Below are 20596 nucleotides of genomic sequence, written 5' to 3' on the forward strand. Positions count from 1 at the left end.
CTACAAAGGGAGACCCTTTCTCAAACAAAACTATGGACCTTAGAGCACTCTTCAGCATTGGTTCAAGTCTACCACACCTGGGTGGTATCATGGTTCTTTAGTCACAGGCTTAACATATCTGCACAACTAAAGATAGTAAACACAGTACCTACTTAGAGATGTATTTCCTGGGCTGGTGAGATGACTCAGTGGGTAATGGTACTTATTGCTAAGCCTGATGATCTGAGTGGGATCTTTGGGACCTGTATGTAGAAAGAGCCCCTCCTCCAATATATAAATGTAATTTAAAGAAATACATTTTCTGGGACTAGAGAGATGGCTCAGTGGTTAAGTGTACTGACTGTTCTTGCAGAGGACCCAGGTTTGGTTCCCAGCACCTACATGGTGGCTAACAATCATCCTAACTCCAGCTCAGGGGGATCTGATGCCCTCTTTTGACCTTCATTGGTGTTGCACAGGGGTACACTTAAATACATGCAGGCAATACACTCATACACAAAAAAAATTTTTTTAATTAAATATTTTTTAAAAGAAATACATTTCCTGTCACAGAGGAAATTCCTTCACATGGCTGAGAACTCCATTCTGAGTACCAAGGAGTAACATTCCCTTCCTCACACAAATGTGTTACATTGACAGACTCCATGTCAGAGAAGGTGCTGAGTGTGCAGTATGTGGTGACCTGATAAGGAAGTTAAAACCTAGAGTCAATATAGTGGATTTAAATTTGAACTCTGTTATTTACTCCTTAAAAATCCTGAGTAATTCTGATCTATATCACAAATTGTGATGGTACATGAAGTGCTTGTTTAAAGCAGTTTAAAAATGGTAGCCATATTTGGTGATAATACCTAATGAAAAAAAAAGCACCAAGCACAGGTATGAACATTCTTTAGTGTGGCTAAGTCCTTGTTCTTTTTCTTTCTATCTGTCTGTCTCTCTGTCTGTCTAGCTATCTCTCCATCTATCTATTTATCCATCCATCCACCCATCTCTATCTATCTATCTATCTATCTATCTATCTATCTATCTATCATCTCTATCTCTACCTACCTATCATCTCCTCATTCTTAAATTATCTCAAGAAGGAAAATGGGCAAGAAGATTAAAACCCTATACTTTAGGCCAGGCATAGTGGCTCCTGACACATGCACACACACCGCAAAGACAGAAAACCATTTTGAAAGAAATGAAAAAATGTAAGTACTCATATATGAACAAACTAGAAAGTAGAAAGAGGTCGTACATATGTAAATTAGTCCCCCATGAATCAAAATGTGCTGTCAAGTATACATGTAAACTGACAGGACATATCAGTCCTGTCAGTGTGATGACTCAAATAGTATGAAGTTTCATAATTTTTTGTCTTTTTGTAGATTTTGTATTTTTTTTAAAGCTTATTGGAACCTTTTTGACAAAACCAGTTACTTGTATCAAACAAAGTAAATTTAAGTGAACACTGTCTACTTGATGCATCAATATCTCAAAATTTATTGCTAGTCTTTTGTCAGAGTAGACAGCTGCTCCCTTGGGTTCATATAGAAAGGATCTGCCCAATGCCAGATAGAGGACAAACTTTTTGTCAGCAAAATCCATAGCAAACAGAGAGAAAGGGTTCATTAGATTTTTTAATTTAAAAAAAATTATTCTTTGATAATATACATACATATACAATCATTTTAATCATATCTACTCCTACTTCTCCTTCCTTCTCCCCCATGCCCCCACAACACTTTTCCACCTACATGTCCATATATATGTATATCTTGCTCACGGGTATGGGGCTGTTCAGCGGAAAATGAGCAACCTATCAGCAATCATACCCATGAAGAAAATTGATTCTCCTTTCCCCAGAGAGCATCAACTGCCAATAACTCCTCAGCTAGGGGCCTTGTGGGACCTTCCCAATCCATGCCTGAATGTTCACTGGCTTGATCTGATGCAGCTTTTGTGCAGATAACCACGCTGCTGTGAGTTCCTGAGCATCAAAGACTGCATTTCATGGCTCTTTTCCACATCCTCCAGCTCCTACAATCTTTTTACCCCTTCTTCCTCTATATTCCCTGAACTTTAATGAGGGGAAGGGGATGAAATAGATGTCCCATTTAGGGCTTGATAACTGCACAGTCACTTATTCTTAACTCTTTGACCAGTGATGAGTCTAAGCATTGACTGCTGACCACTACAAAAAGAAGCTTCTCTGACCAAGGTTGAGAGAAGCACTAATCTATGGCTATAAACATAAATATTTAGAATTTTAAATTTTTAAATGGTTTTTTTTTTTTTTTTGGTCTTTTTGAGAGAGTGTCTCCCTGTAGCCCCAGCTGTCCGGGAACTCACTATGTAGACCAGGCTGGCTTTGAACTCACAGAGATCCGCCTGCCTCTGCCTCCCAAGTGCTGGGACTACGGACTACTGCCACCATTCCCGACTTAATTTTTAATATTTCATTTTATTTTTATGTGTATGAATGTTTTGTCTGCACATATGTAACTGTACCACATGTAGGCAGCCAGAAGAGGGTGTTGGACCCCCTTGTACTGGAGTTATAGACTACTGTTAGCCACTATATGGGTGCTGGGAACCAAACCCAGATTCTCTGCAAGGGCAACGTATACTCTTAACTGATGAGTCATCTCTCCAGCCCCCAATATTTAAGATTTAAAAAAATTTTACTTTGTGCCCATGAGTGTTTTTCATGCATTTATGTAAGTATTCCAACTGTGTGCCTGATGTACAACAGAGACTAGAGGAGGGCATTGGATCCCCTATAACTGGAATTACATGGTTGTGAGCTACTATGTAGGTGCTGTGAATTGAACCCAGGTTCTCTGCAAGAGTGACAAGTGCTCTGAATTGATGAGCCATCTCTCTAGCCCCAAACATAAATATTTAGAAGGTAGTTTGACAACCTAAGCAATTAGCAAAACGACAGTAGTAGGTTCCCCCTAGGGCCTATAACTTCCCCATCCATGAGCTTTTGACTAGGTTTACAGTACCAGGCATGAATTCCCTCTTGTCAAACAGGCCTCAAATCCAATCAGAAAGTAATCGATTGCCCTCCATAACAGCCGTTTTACTATTGCACCAGTGGGCACATCTTGCCTAGCTAGTCAGTATTGTGCCATGCAAGTTCCAGCACTGTAGGGATGACGTTTATAAAATGTACATAATCTGGCCTAATGACTTCTAATCAACCTTGGCAAACTCAATGAACCTTGTGTCTTGTGACCAGGGCATTTCCTGGGAGCCTCAATTTGATACTCCACCCCAAAAGATAATGAATGCATGTGGGTATGATTGAGAATTAACATATCAAAGCACTGAAAGATAGTGCACACATCTTCATGGCACACAGAGAAGATTGGGAAGCACTCTTGATCTTGGGTTAATTAGAAATTCTGGAACTAGGGATGAAAAGCAGGATGATCTTTTAAGGGTGGATCCAAATTTGTACTTCTCCATTGAAGTATGAGAAACTGGTTTGAATAAAAGGCCTTACTCAGGAGCACAGTTCAGGAGACATACAGTTCCAAGAATTATTTGTGGGAACAAGTATCCTCTGAGTTCAGGCCACTCTTAAAACTAAATTTAAGAGTCAGGCTTTTTTGTTCAGGTAATTGTAATGTTAGTGTAGTGATGCTGCACAGTGCTGTGTAAGATCATTAATGACTTTTCTCTCACAGCAGCTGCAGAGTACCTTCTGGCTCTATGGAAGCTAGCCAGAGGGGAGGAAGCGTTTCGCTCAGTTCCAAGTTGATTTCTCTATGCCCTCCTTGCTCTCCTCTTGCCAGGGTCTGATGCTGAAGAAGCAGGAACCCTCATCCACTCATCCTAGACATCCCAACAGTCTCCAAAGGGCAGATTCCCCCTAGGCTTTTAGTCATCAAGTTAGTGAAGCCCTCCTGTGACCACAGAATGGCCATGAGTAAACAAGCCATATATGTGCCTTATTTATTTGTTATTTATTTATTTAGAGACAAGATCTCACTTTGTAACCCAGGCTAGCCTAGAACTTGAGGCAGTATTCCTGTCTCAGCATCCTAAAAGTCTTATTAATGTTATTTTTTTCCCTATACTTTGGCCAGAAGACTTGGACTAAATATATAATAAGTTGCCTCACTGTAGGACCTAATTCTAATTTATATTTATGAATCTGCTGTTTGTATAAAAATGCAATCTTTTGAGTGGGGAGTGAGGCACGTTCTCAACATGCAGCTCTGGCTGGCTTACAACTCACTACGTGCTTCACACTGGCCTCAAGCTCATGGTGATCCTCTTGCATCAGCCTCCTGAGTACTGGGACTGCAGATGTGTGCCACCACACTCAGCACTGAATCATTCTTTAAAAAAGTCAAGCTGTAACCTGAGTTTGACCCCTGGGACCCACAGGATGGAAGGAGAGAATTGACCTCTTGACTCCCTTATATGTATCATGATCTGTGCCCCATTGCCCCTCCCATACACACAAAGTAAATGAAAATGTAATTTTTTAAAAAGTCAAGCTGTATGCCAGGCATAGTGGTTCATGTCTGTAATCTTAGCACTTGGGAGGTAAAGGCAGAAGGGTTGAGAGTTCAAGGTCATCCCAGGCCAGGTAGTAAGTTTAAGAGTTTCCTGGGCTACTTAAGACTGTTGCAAAGACATAAGCAAACAAACAAACAAATGGCTGCTGGCCATTCTCTGTTACTCCAGCCCACCGCCCCTTAACAAACAAGCAAATAAATAAAAAGTTGAGCTGTTACAAAGCAAGGTCCAGGCCAGGTTGGTCAGACCTGTGAGATCCTCTCTAACAAAAGAAAGTTGAGGGGCTAGAGAGATGGTTCAGCAGTTAGGAGCACTGCCTGCTCTTACAGAGGACCTGGGTTCAAATTCCAGCACCACGTGGCAGCTAACAACCATCCCTAACTCTAGTTCCAGGGGATCTGATGCCCTCTTCTGACTATTGTGGGCATTGCACAACACAAGTGTACTTGCATACATGCAAGCAATACACTCATACACATAAAAATAAAAAAATAATTTTTTTAAAAAGTTGAATTGTTATGTTGAAAATGGAAAATTAAATATAAAATTGACCAAGCCATCAATTCATTTTTTGAATATTCCCTTACTCCATTCAAACTAAAAAAAATCAAACAAACAAAATAATCATATACATACAGAGATCAACAGGAAAAATATTAGATATATAGAAATATTGTTTGATTTTGTTTGGTTACTGAAACAGGATCTTGCTATATAGCCCAGGTCAGCATCGAAGTGGGGGCAATCCTCTTACCTCACCCCTGCCTCCCACTCCTGTGCTGGGATTACAGATGTGCACCTCTTTGCCTAGATCACGGTTTTCTTTTTTGCTTAGACTAGCAAAAGGAAGTCGTCCACTTCCCTACAACTACAGACGCCCCATGGATTCCTACAGCCTTAGACAATGGGTCCTTTTTTAGGACTAGTGTTCAACATAATTGCACTGTTTCACAAGCTAAGCCATCTGTCATAAGAATACATTGCAATTAGACTTCCTACCTGCCTTGAAGTGATTAGAGTTTTTCTTAAAAAAAAAACTGTCATTTCTTTCCAGTCATTTTAGAATATGGACCTGCACACATGGAATCACTTGACATTCTTGAACATCCCACCTGGTCTACAACAGGTAAACTATTCTTTTGGAGGTGAAGGTCATGATATGAGAAAAGCTGAAATAAAGGGCAGGAATCCATTATCAGGACAAGGAACTTGGAATTTTTTTAATAATAGAGATCAAATCCAGAGTCTTGTATGTGATAAGTAAGGGCTGTATCCCTGAATTACACTTCCAGCCCCTAAGAACATAGAACTTAAAGATAGAAATTTAAGCATGGTAACTGGATATTTGGCATTTCTGCACAAAAATATTCCAAGGCTCCAGATCGTCTGAAAATTGGGAACATGGTCATTTTGCTTCATACATATTCTTTTCAACAACTCACCAATTTTATACCTTACTCTTCCTTTAAAAGAGTGGAAATGAAAGATAATTTGGGAACTTAAAATATCAACTTCACAGTGAAAATTAAGTACAAGTAAACAGGTCACAGATTAACATGCAATAACAATATGATACAAAAACCAACGTATATGCATGGATAGGTTCAAAAGAGACCTAGAGACCACGTGTTTGCAGTTCTGCTTGATGTCAGCACACAGGACTTTCAGCATGTGACAGCTGCAATCTAAGGTACTCTAGGAAGAAGTGTGGTTTAAGAATTGCACCTGTAGCTTTTATTTCTTACCAAAAGATATACATCTTTTTAAAAACATTTAAATTGAGGCTGGAGAGATGACTCGGTGGTTAAGAACACTTACCGGTCTTGCAGAGGACCCAGGTTTGGTTCCCAGCACCCACATGATGGTTTACAACCATTTATAACTCCAGTTCCAGGGAATCTGATGCCTTCTTTGGCCTCCATGGGCACTTCGTACATGAGGTACACTTATAAATATCTAGGTAAAACACTCATACACATAAAATAAAAATAAAATCTTTTTTAAAAGCTTGCCCAAACTAATTTAAAATTTTTATTACATATTCTCTCTGTCTCTGTCTCTCTGCCTCTGTCTCCCTATGTGTTTGTGTGTGTGTGTGTGTGTGTGTGTGTGTGTATCCACAGTAAGCTTGTGGATCAGAGGACAACTTTCAGGAGTGAGTTCTTTTCTTCCATCATATGGATTCTAGGGATCAAGTTTGAGTCGCCAGGGTTGGTGACAGGTGCTTTTACCTGATGAGCTATCCTACAGGCCCAAGATATACATCTTTTTACCAAAGATGATGTCACATACCTGATTAATGAGACAGTTGCCTACTATATTAGTCAGGGTTCTCTAAAGGAACAGAACTGATAGGATGAAAATGTGTGTGTGTGTGTGTGTGTGTGTGTGTGTGTGTGTATGTTTGCATGTGCATGCTCATATGTTTGTAAGGGGATTTATTATACTGGCTTGTGGGGTAGGGTCCAGGTGGCCTAACAATGGCTGTTTCCCACTGGAGAGGCCAAGAACCCAGCAGTTACTCAGTCTATGAGGCCGAATGTCTCAGTCATCCCAGTGTAATGCTGAAGGCCTGGAGGAGTGCTAGAGAGCTTCCAGTCTTCAGTCTATCAGTTGGAAGCCCGAAGAAGTTGGTTCTAGTATCAGCTAGGAATGCCGCAACAAGATAGATAAAGCCACCATCAACAGTGAAGGCAAGCAGGCTTTAAAAAGCAAGTTTCCTTCTTCCATGTTCTTTAATATGGGCTGCCACCAAAAAGTGCTGCCCACATTTAGGGTGGGTCTTCCAGCTTCAAGGAAATCCCACCCAGTGGCTTTCATTTTAGTTGATTCCAAATCCAGTCAAGTTGACAGCCAAAATTAGTAATCATGTGTACCTATTTCTGGCTCATTCTGAATGAGCTCATTTAAATTTGACTCATTTAAATTTGGACTTCATAATGAATGAGGAATACAACCAAATAGAGATTTCATGTTCTTTGTGCAAATACAATTTATTAGTATGTCTTCATTAGGTACATTTGTAAAATTTAGTATGTAGTCTTTGGAGAGTTTTATAAATAAGTTCTACTATTTATTAAGATTAGTTTCCTTTGAGAAGCTACTTAAACTACAAGACTCTGTTCCTCCAATGGATAAATGGGTGTAATATTGGTATGCATCTCTATGGCATTGTGAGGATCCATCTCTGTGCCACTGTGGAGCTGACACCAAGCAACAGTGATGTGGCACCTTTTGTGATGACACTGAGGGCTACCACACTAGTGATGATTGTTGTAATTTTACTGAAATCCTTACCTACCCTTGTTGGAAACAGGCAGGAATATAAGTAAATAAATAATCAAGAAATATGGATTTTGTATGAGTGTACTTTAAGAAATATTATTTTTCTACTTTTTGATTCAGAATATTCTGGTATTTTTGGTTGTTGTTGGTTGGTTGGTTTTTTGCTTTCTGAGACAGGATCTCATTTTGTAGCTCTGGCTGGCCTGGAGCTCTTTATGTAGACCAGGCTAGCCTTGAACTTGTGGTGATCCTCCTGCTTCTACCTCCCAAACACTAGGGTTATAAGCATGAGCTGCCACATTCAGATTTTTTTCTTTTAAATTTTTGAGACAGGTTCTCCATAGGTAGCCTAGGGTGCCTTGAAGTACTTGAAGTAATGATCCTCCTGATTCAATCTCCTGATCTGAGATTAAGATGTGTGCCATGGGGACAGGAGAGATGGCTCAGCATTTAAGAACATTGATTGCTCTTCCTGAGGACTGAGGTTAGGTTCCCAGCGCCCACATAGCAGCTAACAACTGTCCTTAACTCCAATTCCAGGGGATCTAATGCCCTCTTTTGACCTCCTCAGGCACTGCATGACATGGGTGCACTTACACATATGCAGGCAATAAATACACTCATACACAAAAATGAAAATAATAAATAAAAACAATTTTTTAGAAATAGATGTGTGTCCCTACATCTAGCCTCAGAAAAAAATTTGAACCCATGAAAGTATTACAAACTTGCACCACCAGCTCTTTTGTCTTTTTTAAAAAATATATTTTTATTTTATGTGTATGAGTATATTGCCTGCATGTATGTAAGTGCACCTGTGTCATGAAATTTCTTCAGAGGTCAGAAGAGGGTGTCAGATCCCTTGGAACTGGAATTATGGATGGGTCTTAGTTGCCATGTGGGTGCTGGGAATCAAATCTGGGTCCTCTACAAGAGCAGTCAATGCTCTTAACCACTGAGCCATCTTTCCCAGGCCTTCTTTTGTCTTTTTTTTTTTTTTAAATAGCTCCAGTTCACCTGGAACTCACTATGTAGACCAGTCTGGCCTTGATCTCACAGAGATCCACCTGCCCCTGCCTCCCAAGTGCTGGGATTAAAGGTGTGTGCCACCATACCTGACTTGTTTTTATTTTTATTTTATGTATGGGTATATTGACTACATGTGTGTAAGTGCACTCATGCCATGCAATGCCCATGGAGATCAAAAAAGGTCAGAAGAGGATGTTGGAGCCCCTGGAGTTATGGATGGTTGTTAGCCACCATGTAGGTTCTAGGAACCAAACCTAGGTCCTCTGCAAGAACAGTCAGGGCTCTTACTTGCTGAGCCATCTCTCCAGCCCTGTTTGTTTGTTTTTTATAAAGATTTGCTATTTAGTCCAGGCTGCCTTTGATCTTCTGATGGCCTGAGTGCTGGGATTACAGGCATGAGCCACCACACCAGGGTCTCTTTTAGTTATGAACAAGGGTAATACACTATAAATGTTGGTCTTCATTTTGCTTTTTCGATTAACAATGCATCTGGATGAGAATTCAACCATTAAGTAAAAATCTCATTCCTTTTACACCTGAGTATTATTGCTCCATTATGTGGATATTTGGAACTATTTTTAATGTTTCTGACAGAAATTTCACCTTATTTTCTCATAGTACCTATTAAATATTTGTGATAACTCACATATTCTAGAAAAATTTCTTTAAGACCATATTTTTTAAAAAATGGCTAAATTTAATAAAAACAGATTGGAAATGGAAGAAATGTGTAAGTTATCAAATAAACACAGCAGTTTGAATTCACAACAATTGAGAAAGGAAAAAGGACCCCCCCAAATGTGGTAGTTAGAAAAAATAAACTGAAATTATCATTAACCTACAATTTTTTTGCTAATTGAAAAATGGTAGGTCAGGTATGGTGGTACACACCTGTCATCCCAGCAATCAGGAGGTGAACACAAGGAAGATCAGGAATTCGTCATCTTTACCTATGTAGTAAGTTCAAGGCCAGCCTGGATTACATGAGACTCTGTCTTAAAACACAAAAATGACAAATAAACAAATAAATCATGCTACCATTAGTCCTAACACAGATTCCCTGCAAAGAGGATGAAGAGAAAGGAAGGAGGGAGGTGCACTCCCAGGGAAGCAGAAGCAGAGAAAGAAGAGTGATTAAATGGTGAGTTATTCTGAACTGGTCTCATGGGTCTACAACAATCATTTCTCTTTTTAATATATTCTTTCCAATTTTTGAGAATTCCATATATGAAATGCATTGTTTCCACCCTTCCCAGTCCCCAGCTCCTCCATGTACCCTCCACTCCCTCACAACTTTTTGTCCGCTTCTTTATTATTGATATACATACATACATTTTTACATATGCACATATATACACATATGTATATATATGTAGATATAAAATCAAATCACTGGTTTCCTAATGGGGAAATGTGCTGTGTCACATTCTACAGAGTCACCGGGCCCTTGTAGGAAATTGCCGGAGCTGCAGTCTCTGTTAGTCCATTTAGGCTGGCGGGCAGGCACAGGGGTCTCTTCCTTTTCATGGGTGGTTTTGTCCTACACTGCCTGGTCCCAGGAGCAGTGGCAGGCCCACTGCAGGCCAGGCCATGTCTCCCTCTTACAAGTCCACAGGCTGTGCAAGTCAGTCTAGCCAAGATGATTTGGAATGGCACATAAACTGGGTCTGTTGCACAATTCAAAGGAAAATCATCCAACTTTCTATCCTTATTTAGAAATCTTTGGTAACAAAAATGATTGGTTTGGATACAGAGCTAGAAAATTTCATCTTCGTTTCTCCTTGACCTTCAGCAAAACAACAAATTATTTAATTTTTGAAAATTCTGAAAGATATTTTACAATCTCCCCTCAGTAACCTATTCTAGTACCAAAACAGCAATTTAAAATTTAAGAAATTAGGCATTCAGCCAGTGTGGTGGCACTTAGGAAACCAAAGCAGAGATATCTTGGGTTTAAGCCACTACATAGAGACTCCCAGGCCATTGGGCTGCATGTTGACACTCTACCTTAAAAACCAGAGAATTAGGGGCTAGGCAGATATCCAGCAGTGGGGAGGTGGAGACAAGCAGATTCCTGGGGCTCAAGAAACCTTTACTTGGTGAGTTCCAGGTCAGTGATATACCCTCTCTCAAAAACACAACAACGACAATAAAAACGTAGCCTCCTCACATATGTAAAAAATTAGCATTTCTTTAAAAATTTGTAATTATGTTTTAAAATTTATTTTGTGTGTGCACATGTGTGTATATATACACACACATATGTGGGGGGGTGTTCAGTACATTCGTGTCATGGTGTATATGTGATGGTCAGAGGACATAAGCATACACTTATACAAAGAGAATTAATTATTTATTAATTAATGAGAAAAATCAGATATTCTATCCAAGTACGCTTGTAACTTAAATACCTAATTCCCTCAGCTAACACAAATGCAGGCTGGGAGGAATTCTAAAACTTGCTGGGCATGATGACCTGTAATCCCAACAACTGAGAGGCTGAGGTAGGAGGTTTGCCTTAAGTTGGAGGCCACTGTGAGCTACAAGGGTCTTAATATGTTGTCTAGGCTACCCTCAAACTTGAGATCCTCCTGTCTCAGCTTCCTAAGTGCTAGGATTACAGGCCTGTGTCATCTCCACCAGGTAGGACATAACTTTTCTATGATGAAGTCCACAATCTCCTTTGAGGCAACATTTAAAACTTTTACATTTTAATTACATTTAAAAAATTATTTTATGTGTATGTGTATGTGCACATGTGTGTGTGGGGGTGTTTAGCACATGCTTGTACTGGTGTACAGCTGGAGGTCAGAGGACAACTTATGGCAGTCACTCTTCTTCTTCCACCATGTGGGTCTCAGATATTGAACTCAGGCTGTCAAGTTTGGCCACAGGCCCCTTTAAGCCATCTCTCCAGCCCCCAAGTTAGCATGTCTGAAAAAGTTATTATAATTAATGAATGGTGTTTTATGTCAGTTTTATGTCAATCAAAAGCTTACTAGTTTTTAAAACTTAGTTTTTTCATAGTCTTATTTTATGTTAGTGTGATTAGTCCTTTTTCTTTTTTTTAATGCCCCAAATTTGAGTAAATCTTTTAAAAAATATTTTATTTATTATTTTTATTTATTTATGTGTATGAGTGTATTGCCTGCATGTATGTAAGTACACCTTTGTTGTGCAATGCCTAAGGAGGTCAGAAAAGGGCATTATGGATGGTTGTTAGCCACCATGTGGGTGCTGGGAATTGAACCTGGGTTCTCTGCAAGAGCAGTCAGTGCTCTTAACTGATGAGCCATCTCTCTAAATCTTTTTTTTTTTTTTAATTTAATGGGTTCGAATGTTTTGCTAGCATGTATGTAGGTGTACCACCTGTGTGCAATGCCCATAGAGGCCAGAAGATGGTGTTGGATCCCCTGGAACTGAAGTTATGGACAATTGTTAGCCATCATGTGTGTGTTGGGAACTGAATCCAAGTCCTCTGCAAGAGCAGCCTGTGTGCTTATCCACTGAGCCATCTCTCCAGTTCCTTGAGTAAATTTGAATTGACTTGTCTTAGATCTCATGTAGCAATTTTGTCTTTTTGTGAGACAGGCTCTCACTTTGTAGCCCAGGCTGGCTTCAAACTCCTGGAAATTCTCTTGCCTGAACTTCCCAAGTGCTTAGATTACAGATATGGGCCATGTCCAGCTTTCTTGTGACATTTTTGAAAAAAAAAAAAAAAAAAGTAAATACATGCTCATGACTAAATTTAATTATTTTAGAGTTTTAAAAAAATACTTAACTGGAAGTTCAGATATTAAATGTTCATAAATGTTGATGTGATAATAAGCATAATTTATTTTTCCCATAGTAATTATCATGTGCATGTACATGTAGCCTATATTCTGTTTCATTCTATGATTGGCTCATTATAGTGGCAACAGTATTATGACTCAATTACAGAAAAATTCTGCTCAAAGATCACAGGGTACAGACAGACCAGTTTGATCCAGATTCCTGGAAATGTCAAGTATTAATATAGTACTTTATATATACTAAACATGAATTATATATGTGGAAGGAAAGAACAGGGAAATGAGAAGATATTTGTGAACTCCTCTCTCTCTCTCTCTCTCTCTCTCTGTTGAGATTTTAAGACAGGATCTATGTAGTTCAGGCTGATCTTGAACTCACCATCCTTCTGCGTCAACCTTCAAAGGGCTTGGGTTACAGAGTGTGCTACTACTACCCAGTACAAACTCCTCTCTCCACCATGATCTCTCATTATTATCTGAATAGCAGAAACAACTCTCGTTCACCACATGTTGGCATAAATGAATGAATGAATTCTCTGTAGGACCATGAGATACACTGATGCTTGTAGACAGGGATGGAGTAGGTATCTTCATCTTTCTTCCTGGTCTATGATTCTGTGGTTTCTGTGGTTCTGATTCTGTGGTTGGGTCGGTTGCGATTTTTTTTTCAATATTCATTTATATTATGTATGAGTGTTTTGCCTGTGTGTATGTAAGTACACTACATGCAAGGACATCAGATCCCCTAGAACTGGAGTTGCAGACAGTTGTTAGCCACCACGTAGGTACTGGGTACCGAACCCAGGTCCTCTGCAAGAGCAGCCAGTGCTCTTATCCACTGAGCCATCTCTCCAGTCCTGCATCCCCCACCCCACCCCCTTGCAAATTCGTTTTAATGTTGAATAACCAATTTGAGTGAGGTGGCTCACACCTATAATCCCAGAACTCCAGACGCTGAGGCAGGAGGGTTGCCTCAGGTTCCAGGCTGCCTGGGCTACTGTGGGAGACCTTGTCTCAAAAAAAAAAAAAAAAAAAAAAAAAGAAACCAAAAGGCTTTCAAACGATGCAAGGGAGAACAGATTCCTCAGTATTTTCTCTTCAGCACCAGGGGAGCCTAATAAACACCAGTACCACTTCCCACTTCCAATGCAATTAATTGGTAAGGAATACAAATTCATGAAAAGTATGTGATGGGCAGCACTAACTTGCGGCTGAAGTCAGAACGCTCACCGTGCCTGTTGTTTTCTCTGCTGAGGAGCTGCCTTGCTTGCGGGTGTGCACACATGGGCGTCAGCCGCGGTTCTGATGCAGAGTTCCTTGCACTGATAAGCTAAAACTGCTGAAGTCATGAGGCTGCTCCAGGCAGAGCCCTCATGTGAGTCATACGAAAGCTCCACACTGCTGACCTCGGGCAAAAAGGGAGTGAACGAGGACAGGAGAGACAGAGGGGGAGAGGCTCAAGTGCGGGTTTTCGCCTTGAACCTGGAAGATTATGGGTCAAGAGTTGTGTGCAAAGAGGCTACCGCCAGGATGCAGCTGTCACCAAGGTCCTGGAGGGGAGGCGCACAGCTGTCAGAGGAGTCAGCCTGGGAGCGCCGAGGCGGCTGCGGTCCAGGTATTTGTTTCCAGCAGGAGCATCTTTCCTTACTGATAAACCAAGGAGTTCAGACAGACACTCCTTTTTGTAGTGGGGTCTGGTTCTTCTGCGGTAGGTCTAAACTCATAAAAAGGAAATTCTATTAAAGTCACAGAGAATTTATGGCGGTAGTTATCAAGTTTGGGGATGTGCTTGTAAACCAGAAGGGGAAAATAATCCTTGACTTTGGTCTACCTTAGACTTCTTTGACTTGAAATAGAGAAAGTGGTTCTTTCCTGAGCATCTCTGAGGTACTAGAGACTGCAGGGTTGGACTGGGGCAAGCTGCAGTAAAGGTCAGCATGCTGTGGATTCAACGTTTCAGTAATTAACTCTCAATTAGTAACGCTTTGCTAGATTAGTCTAAAGCATTTACATAAAATGCATATGAAGGTGTATGGGCATGGGTGGGGTCTAAGTTAAACAGGGAAATTAAAGAACATCCATCAAGACTTGGTTAACCTAAGCATTGAAGATCTACCTTCAGGTGAAAAGAGAATTTAGTATTTCAGCAGTTGTACTGTTATGGTCTCTTTAAGGGATCTGACTTTCTAGAAAGGTGCCTCTTGGAGGGTGTAGGAAACTTGGAAAACATGAAAATCAGGGAAAAGGGGGACAAGGAAAAAAGGTTTTGCCAGCCACCGAATCTTGACTTTGTACACATTTTGTTCTTGCATTTGTTTTTGTCTCTAGCTAACAGACCTAAAAGAAGCATCTTGTTCTGTGTCTTCATTTCACCCCAAGGGACTCCAGGCTGTCAGTGCCTGGAAGCTGGAGAGCAGAAGAGAGAGGAGAAACAGTGATTCTTTTCAGGAGGAGGATCTGAGGCAGGGTTTGCAGTGGGTGAGTGCACACTGATGGGCATCATGTGTGCTTGCTTGTCCAGGGAAGCTGACCCTCAGCTTCCAGAGATGCCCGCCAGTGTGGGCTCCCAGGTATACACACACACACACACACACACACACACACACACACACACCGTTGTCTAATGTCCCTGGGGGAAAGAAAAATCAACACTTTTTTTTTTTTTTTTTTTTAAGAAGTACTCTTTCTGTCTTCTCACATCTTACTCCAACTTTTAAGCAGAAGAAGAGCCTCCCTTTCGGGGCAGCCTCCTCTTACCTGAACTTGGAGAAGCTGGGTGAAGGTTCTTACGCCACAGTTTATAAGGGGATTAGCAGGTGAGTGACTGATCAAATACTTTAGAGATGAAAATCTTCAGCATTTCCTCTCTTGTACTCCACTTAAAACAGAAAGACTTTCTCTGCTATCGAACCCACATGACACTTACTGCCTGGTGGGAAGCAGTTGGTAAGGAGTTTCCAGAAAGTCTTTCTTACTCCTTCCTAAATCACAGTGACAAAAGTTTGCAGTTGAGCCTGCTTCAGTCTCACTTTGCCCAGAAAAAACTGAAGTTGGTTTCTGCAAAGTGTGGGATATGCAAAAAATGATGTCCTACATTGTCTGCACTTGTAAAGTATGCAAAGTGGCTGAAGAACAAAAGAGAAAGAACGTTTACCCAAAAATCAAGTATACCTTGTGAAGATGGACTTCTGGTCTTTCAGGAACCTTTTAGGTAGGGAAGGAAAGTTGGGAGATCTTATCCCTTCACTTATGTTACTCCAATAGAGAAAATAACAGCTTAACGGTTGTCAAGTGTTAATTTTTAGAAGCACAAATATTACTAAGCTAAATATTTTTATTTATCTTAGAGTTTGTATACTTACTATTTTTACTTGTAAAACAGAATTGCAAGGGAAATACAATTTTAAATACATTGTATAGAAGTAGGATTTAATTCCTGTCCAGAGATTACCCTAGTAACTAGGAAAGTAAACTATTTCCTTCATGGAACCCAGCTTGGTAATAGGATGAAAAGTGCGTTAGAAATACTGTCCAACCAGAGTTAAATCCCTAGCACCCATATAAAAAGCCAGGTGTAGTTGTTCATGCCTAAACACCAGTGCTAGGGGATGGGAGCAGAAATAGGAAGATCCCTGGGGCTTGCTGGCCACCAGCCTAGCTCCAGGTACAGTGAGAGACTGTCTCAAGAGATAAGGCAGCTAGTGATAGAGCAGAAGGCTGACACCCCCTTCTGGTTCTGTACATATGCACAGGAGTACACACTTGCCCACACATGTGTACACAGCACACACACAGGAGAGGGAGAGACAGAGACAGGCGGAGAGAGACAGAAGAGAGCAACAGAGAGAGGTTTATAATAGCGTAAATGAAAACTGGCCTCAAATAGCCATTAAAGCAGAAGGAGGTAAATATCTACCATACTACGATGTTCTAGGAACACATCTAAATTTGGAATTAGATGTACTAATATAAAAGATGCCCAACATAGAAAAAGAAAAAGAAAAAAGAAGTGAGCTACAACAATTATATAAAAATATAATTGTTAGTATTAAAAAATGGGCAGAATTGAAACTGGGCATGGTGGCACACGCTTTTAGTCCCAGCACTTGGGAGGCAGAGGTAGGGGGAATCTCTGTGAGATTGAGGCCAGCCTGGTCTACATAGTGAGTTCCACGTTAGCTGGGACTACAGGAAGACCCTGTATTTTTTTTTCCTTTTTTAAAAACACAGGATTTGGCCAGGCGTGGTGCTACATGCCTTTAATCTCAGCACTTGGGAGGCAGAGGCAGGCGGATCTCTGTGAGTTCAAGGCCAGCCTGGTCTATCTAGTGAGTTCCAGGTCAGCTGGGGCTACAGGGAAACCCTGTCTCAGAAAAGATAAAAACAAAACAAAACAAAACAGGATTTATAAAGATTACTCTGAGACAGAAGACTTTTTTTTTTTGTCTTTTTGAAGCAGGGTCTCCCTGTAGCCCCAGCTGTCCTGGAACTCACTATGTAGACCAAGCTGGCCTTGAACTCACAGAGATCTGCCTGCCTCTGCCTCCCAAGTGCTGGGACTACAGGTTTTTGCCACCACACCTGGCTGAGACATAAGACTTTTAAAAAGTCAGACGTATTTGTTTATTCTACTAAACTACACTAATTTTCTGTGCCACTTTATCTGATAAAATTACGTCAGAGAGTGAAAGAGACAAATGTTTCTTCTTGTGGAATATGATAGGAGTGCAAGGTGATAAACAAGTTAGTAAGATACTGCACGGATCAAAGGGGGATGAGTGCTACGCAAAGAATGGAACAGGAAGAGCCAAAGAGAGGCAACTGCAGCTTTAAATGGGGAGGTGAACAGAGGCTTCCCTGTGAAAGAAATCTTTGAACAGAGCACCGGTAAAGGTGAAGGTGAACTAGATGCAAGGCCATGGATGACAACTCCAAGACAGAACAGCAAGTTAAAAGCAGAATCCATGGCAGAATTAGCCCTGACATTGGTGAAGCAGGAAGGAGATGGGGTCAGGGAGGAGCTAGGTAGGTGGATGCTATAATGACTACTTAAAGGACAGTTACAAATATATGACATTTGGAATCTAATATTGTAAAGATTAGATTCTCTAACTTCAAGTTTTGATGTGTTCTCGGTAGAGTTGACCCTTGAAATATTCAAGGAAGTGATAATAGGAAACCCCCTGCCCTCCACCCTGAGAACCCAATTCATGGCTGCTCAAGTGCCTTATACAAAATGGCACAGTATTTGTATATAACCTAATACAATGTAAATGCTGTGTAAATAGTTGTTATATTGTATCATGTAGGGAATGACAAGAAAAAAGTCAATACATGTTCCAAACACAACCAATATTTTCCCTAAATATTTTCTTTCCTTTGAGAAAGGGTCTCCTTGTAGTCCCAACTGGCCTGGAACTCACTATGTAGACCAGACTGGCCTTGATCTCACAGAGATAGACCTGCCTTTGCCTCCTGAGAGCTAAGACTAAAGGTGTGTGCCACCACACCCGACTTTTTCCTAAATACTTTGAGTCTGTGATTGGTTGAAAACATACATATGGAGTCCATACATACACACAGAGCTGGTTGTTTTTGTTGTTGTTGGTTGGTTGGTTTGGCTTTTTGAGACAAGATCTTGCTAATGTAGCCTTGGCTAGCCTGGAACTCAATATGTAGATCAAGCTGGCCTTGAACGTGTGATCTTCCTGAACCTCCTCCCTAGTGCTGGCATGGGCCACTATATCTGGCAGAAACACAATACAAATGTAAATCCAAATCAAGCCAGCAGGCAACAGAAGACAACCCAAAAAAACTGGAGCTGGGACAATTAGCCATCTGGGAAAAGTGAATATAGGCTAAAAGTCAGATGAACAAGAAAATACTCAACAACTAGAGGAAAATATAGGTGAATTCTGTGCAATCTTTAGACAAGCAAGGTCTGTGCATACACTACCCAAGTCAAGACTTATAAGGGAATAAAGAGTGGTCATGAGTATGGTCCAAGAGTCCAAGTGTGGTCAAGAGAGTCCCAAGTCCAAGACACTTTAACAAATGCTTCATTGAAACAATTACAGTCAATTTGATGCTGGCTACTCTAGAGCAAAATCAAATTTGATCCTTTATTATAGATGCTTTTAGCATTTCAAAACTGTCCATGCAGACTGCGATTATCTGAGAACAGTTAAGATTTTTAAAGTAGAAAGCATTTTTGTGGGGGGGTAGATTGGAATTTTACAGAACCACGCTCTAAAATAAAATGTTTTGGGAAATACTGAACATCATAAAATTATTAAAGTTCAAAACTTGAAAGACAAGTGAAAGAAACTGGTGAAAAATACGTGTAAAATGTTCCTGTTAAACAGTGGGGAAATGGGCAAAGGACAAAAGAAATAGAAAAACTTAGGAAAATTCAGTTCCAAAAGTAAAGAAATTGAAATGTGATCATTGAATAGGCTAAAATATAAGATAAAAACCAAAAACCAAGCCCATATTGATGAGGGGTTTGGCAAAGTGACCTGAGCACCAAGTGGAAGAGCTTCCAAAGGGGCAAACCTGCCAAAACTGAGACAGAAAATTAAGTGGTATTGAATTATAACCCAAAGAATAAAATATCTATGAGTCTATACCAGGATGAGTGAATGACTCAGTAAATTAGTAAATAAGAGAGAAGAAAAATCTCCCATGCAAAAGAACTCCAAATGGCTTAGGTAGATAATCTACCCTCACAGAGGTGGAGCCCAGCTTCCCAAGCCCAAAATTCAGGCTACTCACAGTGACGTTAGTCCTTAAAAAAAAAAAAAAAGCAAAGAGAGGAGTAGTCACTTTACAGTAGAGACACCCAATAATAGAGACCTCAGACAGTCAACATCAGAAGTTCCAAGACATGATGAAAGTATGTCCCATAATATGATATGATCGATATGACTCTTGACCTTCCCCAAACTCTAATCATAAGAGAAACATCAGGAAAACTCTATGGGAGAGACATCCCACAAAATTCTTAATTAGTGCCCCTTTAAACTGTCAAGGTTACCAAAACCAAAGAAAATCTGGCAAACTTACAATCAAGAGGAGCCTAGGGAGTTATAACAACTAAATTTAATCCTGAATAGGATCCTGGACTATAAGGACATGAAGTAAAAACTAAAGAAATCCTAATGAACTATGGGCTTTAGTTAATAATAATGTAACAATATGAATCCATTAACTGTTGTTATTTTACATTCTGGGTTTTTGTTGTTCTTGTTTTTTTTTTTGTTTTGTTTTGTTTTTTGCTTTTTTGAGACAGTGACACATGTAGTCAAGGCTGAGGAGGATCTTGAACTCCTGATTCTCCTGCCTCCCTCTCTCAAGTGCTGGAATTACAGATGTGGGTCACCATACCCAGCTTGGTTCATTAATTGCAACAACTATGCCTTAGCAATGTAAGATGTCAACAACAGAAGAAACAGAATGTAGGAAGTATAGGAACTTTCTATTCTACTTTCTCAATTTTTCTAGAATTCTAAAATTGTTCTAAAAATGTAGTTAAAAAATAATAGGGCTTGGAAACAGCTCAGCAGTATAGCACTCTTTAGCATGCACAAGGCCCTGGGTTCAGCCCCCAGCACTGTACAAACAACTACAACAATGACAGTCCCACACAGTGTTAAAAGGAAGGGGCGGCATGGCCCCTCTCATGAAAGTTCATGTTGTGATGACTCAATGAGGCAATCTGAGAACATGAGTTCAAATAATTTAAAACATGTACACTGCAATTCCACAAGTACCTGAAGGAAATAGCAGGGGCCATGTGAAAAGATCCAGCTACAGATATGATCGTTATAGTTTTTTGTTTGATTTTTTTTTTCATTTTTTTTTTAATTAAAAGAAGTATTTCATTACAACAGCATTAACCTATTCAATAACATTTTTCTGAGCTAGGGTACATCTCTTTCAAAATTGGCTGTACATTTCTA

At 40.1% G+C, this 20596-nt stretch overlaps 1 protein-coding gene across 1 annotated transcript in view; it reads left to right on the top strand.

The window, feature by feature from the left end:
- Positions 1-14127: 14127 nt before the first annotated feature.
- The window catches only part of Cdk15 (cyclin dependent kinase 15), a 117060-nt gene continuing 110591 nt past the window's right edge, over positions 14128-20596 (top strand). Inside the window, exons 1-3 of the mRNA XM_008835448.3 lie at positions 14128-14250; positions 14964-15113; positions 15357-15451. Of these exons, the coding sequence (XP_008833670.1) occupies positions 14128-14250; positions 14964-15113; positions 15357-15451 (368 nt within the window). The remainder of the gene's footprint in view (positions 14251-14963; positions 15114-15356; positions 15452-20596) is intronic.

The sequence above is a fragment of the Nannospalax galili genome, unplaced genomic scaffold (genome assembly GCF_000622305.1).
Source record: "Nannospalax galili isolate Female #2095 unplaced genomic scaffold, S.galili_v1.0 scaffold637, whole genome shotgun sequence".
Taxonomy (NCBI): Eukaryota; Metazoa; Chordata; class Mammalia; order Rodentia; family Spalacidae; genus Nannospalax; species Nannospalax galili.